Source organism: Sinocyclocheilus rhinocerous, unplaced genomic scaffold (assembly GCF_001515625.1).
Source record: "Sinocyclocheilus rhinocerous isolate Xijiao unplaced genomic scaffold, SAMN03320098_v1.1 scaffold1493, whole genome shotgun sequence".
Taxonomy (NCBI): domain Eukaryota; kingdom Metazoa; phylum Chordata; class Actinopteri; order Cypriniformes; family Cyprinidae; genus Sinocyclocheilus; species Sinocyclocheilus rhinocerous.
The window spans coordinates 522,179-530,166 of record NW_015640467.1 but is presented as its reverse complement, the minus strand read 5'-3'; the positions used below and the strand labels follow the sequence as shown (position 1 = coordinate 530,166).

The 7,988-nt window shown below is 34.1% G+C and overlaps 1 protein-coding gene across 10 annotated transcripts in view; it reads right to left on the bottom strand.

Moving 5' to 3' along the window:
• LOC107753017 (myosin-2 heavy chain-like) overlaps positions 1-7,988 on the bottom strand; it is a 50,574-nt gene that overhangs the window by 19,676 nt on the left and 22,910 nt on the right. For 7 of the 10 annotated variants that reach the window (XM_016569101.1, XM_016569106.1, XM_016569110.1 and 4 more), the window contains 5 exons: positions 3,355-3,517; positions 3,082-3,189; positions 768-824; positions 596-664; positions 432-521 (listed from right to left, as the gene is read on the bottom strand). In XM_016569101.1, the coding sequence (XP_016424587.1) occupies positions 432-521; positions 596-664; positions 768-824; positions 3,082-3,189; positions 3,355-3,517 (487 nt within the window). The remainder of the gene's footprint in view (positions 1-431; positions 522-595; positions 665-767; positions 825-3,081; positions 3,190-3,354; positions 3,518-7,988) is intronic. The other 3 variants (XM_016569102.1, XM_016569112.1, XM_016569109.1) reach the window with 1 other exon arrangement.

Below are 7,988 nucleotides of genomic sequence, written 5' to 3'. Positions count from 1 at the left end.
AAAAAAAAAAACAGGAGGACATGATGATATTTACTATTTTTACACACCAGAGGCTTTTCAATGAATTGTGAATCTAAAATATTAGAGTACAAATGGTTAACATTGTTTGTCATATCAGTCAGAAAAGCAGTTCTGAAGCTAACTTAGTTGTTATTCTTGGCTGAATAACTCTAGAAAGTTTTAAAAGCCCTTTAAAATTAAATATGTACAGTTTGGATTAAATGAAAGTATAGTCAAATTTTTTAATTAGCATGTTTTTGTGAGAACTGTGGATTTTCACTGGTATTGGTACCGAATACTGAAATTTTGGTACCGTGACAACACTAACATTTACATTTGGTATACATTTCTGCTATATACGTAATACCAGGCCTACTGCACAGTCTTTATGAGGTAAAATACAACAGAAACAATAAAACAGCATCACTCACAAGGATTTGGAAGCCATAGTTCCTCTGAACTGGAAATTCGGTCACATCGTAGCACGTGGACAGATCGATCTCTCCGTCCAGATCAGCGGCCTGAGGAACACGAGGGACGTTGTTAAACAGTCACTTGATTAAAAAATGGGTTTAATCGCTGATGAAACGCGTACCTCCTCAGCGATGGAGTCGCGGTAGAACCTCAGGCTCTGATCGGTCAGAACAAACCAGTGTTTCTTCCACTGAGAGACAGAAGCAGAACAAACCTTTTGAATAAACTCCTTATTAAAAATTCAAACATCACTGAAGCACATCAATTCCTGACTGGTTTCGGTTTAGACTCACCAATCCATCTTCGTACAGTTTGGTCATCCATCCTTTCTTAAAGTTCAGCAGGTCTGGCTGAAAAGAGATGAGAATAATACATGAAATGAATAGACTACCAACATTAACAAGGAACAGCTAAACATTACTAAACAAAAAACACAAACACAGTGCTGCAATACATGTTCTAGAGCAGGGACTGTTTATTTAAAATACATTTTAAAATTCTAATAGTTTTTAAAATTTTATTTTAATTTAATCCAGTTTGACGCTCATTCAATTCAATGCAATAATTCTCTGGAAAAAATGGATTTATAAATTATTTACATTAAAAAATGTTCTTGTGTTCTTGTGAATCCCGATGAGAGAAAAGAGTCTTGCACCATATTTTTCTGATTTTTAAATACATTTTGCCTTTTAAATACAGCTTATCTTGTAGCCGGTTTATTTGGTTTAAGAATTCGGGAATTTTTTTTTTCACATATCTATAGAGAAAATTAATGGCATATATAGTTCCTGAACCCAGACCGTCAGAAAAAAGAATCATATCTTGCCATATTTTGTGCGTAAGATTTTTGTTCACAATTCATGATAGTTCAACTACTTGCGATTTAAAAAGGGGTTTGGGAAATGCTGTTTTAAACAACTTTACATGCAATTAGCGACATATAAATACTTTTGAACAAGACATCAAGAGTTAAGACATCATAAACAAATATAATAATGTAACTAATTTATTAAATATGTTAAAACTCAATACAGCAAAACTAATACAGAAAAAAAGAACAACATTGTATATTCAAAAGAGCCTGCATTCAAAGTTAAAAAAGTTCTCTAAAAGTTTCTAAAAAAAAAAGACTTCTGCATCATAAAACCACCAGCAAACACCGTCAGATGGGTCCCGCACAAATACAGGCAGTGGCACCTCACAAAGCCGTAAACAAACTAATCTACAACCTAAAATACCACAACCAGTAATAATACAAACCCTCTGCCATCTAATGCAGGCGTTTCGAGCAGATCTGCTCAGGTATGTAACTAATTTATTAAATATGTTAAAACTCAATACAGCAAAACTAATACAGAAAAAAAGAACAACAATGTATATTCAAAAGAGCCTGCATTCAAAGTTAAAAAAGTTCTCTAAAAGTTTCTAAAAAAAAATGACTCCTGCATCATAAAACCACCAGCAAACACCGTCAGATGGGTCCCGCACAAATACAGGCAGTGGCACCTCACAAAGCCGTAAACAAACTAATCTACAACCTAAAATACCACAACCAGTAATAATACAAACCCTCTGCCATCTAATGCAGGCGTTTCGAGCAGATCTGCTCAGGTTGAGATCACACCCACCGGCCGTTTGCTAGTTAGCCGTTAGGTTCACAGTACCTTAGTCTTGTTGAGTTTCATCTGTGACCTGTTCTTCACACGCTTCTGACTCACATGCCGTCTTTCTGTGTGTATGAACATGAATCTGTGTTCTCATGTGTGTGTGTTTGGGCATGTGTCGGTGTCTCTGGTCCTAACACTCTGAGCGAATGCTATTTATAATCGGCGGTGATGAAGTGGTTCTGGGTTGGGTTTGCATGAACGAAGTACTAACAGCTGAAACACATAGACACTCTTAGACAGCCTTGCAGTCCCTTATGAATAATCTTGCTGTGTTCTTAAGAGCAATTAACTACAGAAGCATATTTTATTAACACACTTTAGTTAGGCACTTACAAAATTATTATAATTAGCCTCAAATGTTGCATGAAGACTATGCAGTGCACTTTTTTAATTTTGCATGAAATACAGTTTAACTGTAACCAAAAATGTGAAAGTTAACTATTGTGAGAATAAAACAGTCGATGATTTTTCTATATTCACAAAATACACAATACGGTTAATTTTTTATTTGATTTATTTACTATGTTTGTAATTGAATTAAAAGAAATAATTTCTAAAAATAATACATAAATCAAAATGAATAAAATGTAATAAATAATTTTTATTTGATTTATTTAAAATATTTTCAATTCAGTTCAAATTAACTCTATTTAAACATAAATAAATAAATGGATGAATGAATGAATGAATGAATGAGCAAGCTTCATTTTCACTTACCCTTAATATTTACCAACATAAAAGTTCTATTTTGTTGTTTATAATTTAATAAATAAAAAATAATCTAAAATCCTAAAACTTTATACCTGTTATGTCTCATAACCAGCACTATTTGATATAATACATTACCATACATACTATATTGCAATTAAAAATTCTTGTCAATGATAGCCATAATTAAAAGATATTAATGTGTGTTATTTTTGTATTTGTGTGGTCTTACAGTCATGAGTGTCTCTGTGGCTCTGCGATCCAGACTTTTGGCCCTGCGGTAACCAGCTAGTGAAGAAACATCATCTGTCCGTCCTTTAGCTGAATCCAATGAAAATTCCTGTAACAGATTAATAAAAAAATCTGAAATTAATGAATTCAACCAACTGTTATTGCTATTAGGCCTCCTTGAAATTTCATTACAAAACAGGCAGTGACTCAGAGCTCTCAGAACTCAATTTTAACAGAAGGTGAGTTAAATTAAAAAAAAATGTTAAACGAGTACCTGTTTCTGGTTGGAGAGGCGGCTATCATTGCGTCCTGCTCTCTGATTGGCTGTTTTAGAATAAGAAGGGGCGGGGTCTGTTGAAGAATTGGTTGTGTCCATTTGCTCTGGAGTGCTGACAGTGTCATGACACTCAAATCTCTCGATGACCTGTGAACATCTGCTGCAAAACACACACACACAGAGGTCAGAAGAGAAACAATGGGAAAATATAGCATAAACAGACGCTTTCCTTTCATCACAGATCTTCATACTCTATTTCTGACTACAAAATAATGCCTTCGATCATAAACTGAATAGAGTTAAATGCAATGCATAATTAATTAGGCTCATAATGCATAAGGTTCTTTTTTCCATTTTTAATATATATTTAATCAAAATAAATGATTTAAAATTAAAATAAATAAATGTTCATTTTCACTCATCACTTAATTTTCACCAACTTAAAAGTTCTATTGTGTTGTTTAGTATTTAATTAAAAAATTAAAATCCTAAAACTTTCTACTTCTTTTTAATAGTATTAAATGCAATGCATAATAAATAAACTAATAAATGCAATAATAAATGAACATTTCAACATTTCTACCTAACGCTGCAGGATGTTTGCATCTACTGAGGAAGGATTCTGGAGATATTTCATGGAAAGATGAAAAAAAACAACAACACTTCCTCTGTTCATTACTGGTCAGTCAGCTGAAATTGACCATTGTGAATAACCTCAACACTGCCATAAATCAAACAGGAAATGTGGCTGGAAATTGTTTTTCACTGTTTTCCCTCTATTATGATGTTAAAACTCTTGACACTGTACATCTTGATCGCTTCAGAACGGCTCAGATTGGATGACTCGCATTCAAAGCCGATGTAATGTAATTATTAGGGCTGGGTATCCTGGTTCCTGAACGATACTTTTTTCGATACCAATTTTATGAAATCAATTTTAACAAGATCACATTATCTAATAAAAAAAAAACTTTGGTTTTATCGCTTGTCGTTTGTCGGAGATAGTGGAAAGCCGGCTTGAAACGCAGTGGAAACACCAGTATGACGAGGATCGTTTTCATTTTAAAACATAAAACGCACCAGTGTAAATGTAGCCTTACATCTAAGGGGGCCTCATCTCTACTCGATGGTATCGAGGCATTTCGGTCGGTGCCTAAAAAGTATCGAACTCGATACCCAGCCCTAGTAATTATTGCAATTAGTTGTGAAAAATCACTTCTTATTTATAATGCAGCAACTCCGTTTCCTTTGTGAACTGGAGCTAGCTAACACAGACAAGCATAATATCCTCAGCAAAATGACCTTTAGAAGGATTTTAGTGTTTGAAACTGTAATGCTTTTCTCAGTAGCGAGTATCTGAGATGCTAGCTTGTCACATGATGAATTTGGTGTGTCTTATAAGAGAAGATGGTAGAGCAGAGGGTCAGACACAGGAAACCAGCGACAACAGCAATGAGCAGAAACCCAGACAGCATCAGTCTTTGTCCCTGTGTACACCCATGTGTTAGTAGGAATAATTCATCTCTTACACCTGTTTCACACCGAAATGAAGCAGTAGCATGAAGCACCTGTATTGTTTTCACAGCGTTTCTGATGCACAGCATTAAAATAAATAATTTCTTTATTTAAAATAAATAAATGAAGATAACTTTCTCTCATCCCTTCATATTCACCAACATATTTTGTTGTTTATAATTTAATTTAAAAAAATCGTAAATCCTAAAACTACCTCTGCTATGTATCATAACCATTAAAATACAATGCTAACTGATATAATACATTACCATATATACAATACTGTAATTTAAAAAATCTTGTCAATTTTAGCCATAAATTAAAGTTATTATTTATGTGAATTTGCGTGTTATATATTTATTCAATGACACACAGCAGAGGCAGAATGCTTTTTTTTTTCAACATTTTCTTCTTGTGACACTGAAGACTGGATCTTGTGACACTGAAGACTGAAGTAATGATGATGAAAATTCAGCTTTGCATCACAGAAATAAATTACATTTTAAAGTATATTCAAATAGAACACATTTATTTTAAAGTGTAATAATATTCACAATATTACTGTTTTTACTGTATTTTTAAATCATATAAATGCAGCCTTGGTGAGCAGAAGGGACTACTTAAAAAAAAAACTCTTTCCAAATTTTATTAATGGTACTGTACTTAAATTTGAAAAAAAAATCTATTTTTTTTATACATTTAGAAAATATATACTTCTAAATAATATTATATTTTTATAATTATCATTATAATGATTAAATATTTATTTGGAGGGGTCTGAGAATTATTATTACAAAAGTAGACAAAATCTAATTTATGTGATCACATTTACATTTAAATGGTAAATATCTCAGCAAAATGGAACTTAAACCCCAAAGTCAGGCTATAAACTGCTTAATCGTCTATGCATCACTGTGCTGCTTAGGTGGCCAAAATAAATAAACGTGTGCCAAAATAAATACACGCTGCTTGCGGTGTGAAAAAGGCCTTAGTTTCTATGTCTCTGATTCTGAGATGTGTATCGTGTGTGTTATAGTTTGGCCCCAGCAGGTGGAATGAAAGTAAGCAGTGGGCGTGTCAGTGGGCGTGGCGGGGCGCGGCACAGGGCAGGAAGTGCAGAGTTTCAGAGGACTGCCTGAAAAAGAGAAGAAACAGATCAAATAAAAAGCAAAAATGAGCTGAAGACACAGAAAAAGCATGAGAGAGAGAGAGAGAAAGAGAAATCAGGAAAGAACGGCAGAGAAATCAGGAAAGAACGGCGCAGAACATTTTAATCACAGATACAGAACTGAACGTCACAGCATTCAGGACTGCATTGAGATTTCAACAAAATGGAAGAGAGATTAGGCTGGAAGTTCAGTTCTACACAGTGTTCACTAGGTGGTGCTAAAGCTGCAAGAATGAGATGAACGTCATGATTCCGAGCGCTAAAGGCACACAACATTGGCTCAGAAAGTTAGCAGCTTATCCTTCCTGCATCTCAACTTGCTCGTCCTGAGTGTCATTGACAGATAACCGGCTGGTTCTTCCTGCTGGCTCCAGCAGGTGGAGATATAACCTCCACGCTCGCTCTGAGATGTAAACACAGCAGGCGTGTTGGCTCGGATTGAACGAGCAGATTGTGTTTATACTGCAGGGGAAGTAGCTGCGTATCTTCAGTTCCCTGTTCAGAACTGTGTATCTCCTCTATTGCAATCAGACTATTAACTATAAAGGCTAATGAGGCTATAAAACATGAACGTCTTTTAACAAACACTTTATTTCGGTGATTTAAATGTATGTATATTTGAATAGAATGTGCGTGTGTCATTGGCTCTGGTACAAACTCTAGCGACTTGCATTCCTAGACAGCATTTTTAGGCATCATAAACACAAAAAGGCAGTAACCTTTCACTTAAAAAACGACATCGGATGAAATGATGATTATACACTTTAGTCTCTACTGAAAAGAAGATAGAAAATATTAAAAACAGTTTTAACAATTTTTATTATTATTTGGGTGTACAGCGTATCATTTTGTGCCAATTAGAGCATCAAGTAATTAACTTAACTACATGTTCATATTACAAGTGCACCAAATAATTTCTTCCTCATTCCTACCACTGGAATAAACTGAAAGCAAAATATATTTTATTCACAATGGCTTTAAAAAAACTGTAATTTAAAAATTTAACTATTTAACCAAGTATTTGTGTAGACTATGCTATTATTGGTCATTTTGATTTAATATTATTTGTTAATATTAATTTTTATTTTAATATTTATAATATTTATAATTAATATTTTATATTTTATATATTTTATAATATTATTAATGTTTTGTTTTTTTTTACTTGAATGATTTATTGAACCTTTAGACAAAAATGTAAAAAAAAATGTGTTAAAAAGTTTGCGCATATGGTTTCTGAGTATCATGTTTGATGTTTATGGCTCATACAGCATGATATAGGAGAAAAAACATGGGAGGGGAAAAAACACGTCAATTTTATTTAGAAGCCCAAACTGAACAAAAGTATGCAATTTGGTTCAGCACACACTATCAATCAGAGACATGCAAAGTTTTGATCATATTGATCATTTAGACCAGAGGTGCCCAACCACCGGGTCACGAGACGCGACCCACTACTGGGCCGTGGAAGAATTGCTACCGGGTCGCAAAAATGTTCTGGGAAAAATTTGTATAGATATGACACTCTGTTATTTATTTATGTTAATGATTGTTCTAATTATTCTGTATTTTTATTGTATGCGATTGACATGGAGTAGAAATTTGACAATTTCATGTTAAATAAGTAAATGAAAGTAATCTGTCACATATTAGGAGTTAAACGGATCGCAGTTGATCCGTAATACGTACGGATGAGACCCTACCGTTCGGCACGCACGTGATTCGCAGATTAATTTGCCAATTTACACGTACAAGCAATTTTAAACCACAAGAAGAAGAAACTAAAAAGAGCTCAATTCGTTACTCACGCGCTGTTCTCGCACACAATCAAATCGTGCACAAGCATAGAGACGTGTCTCAGACAGCGCGGAAATACCGAGTTGCGTATACATACACATAAAATTAGCCTATGTCAAAAACCCTTCACGGCATCGTCATTCTCTGTGCT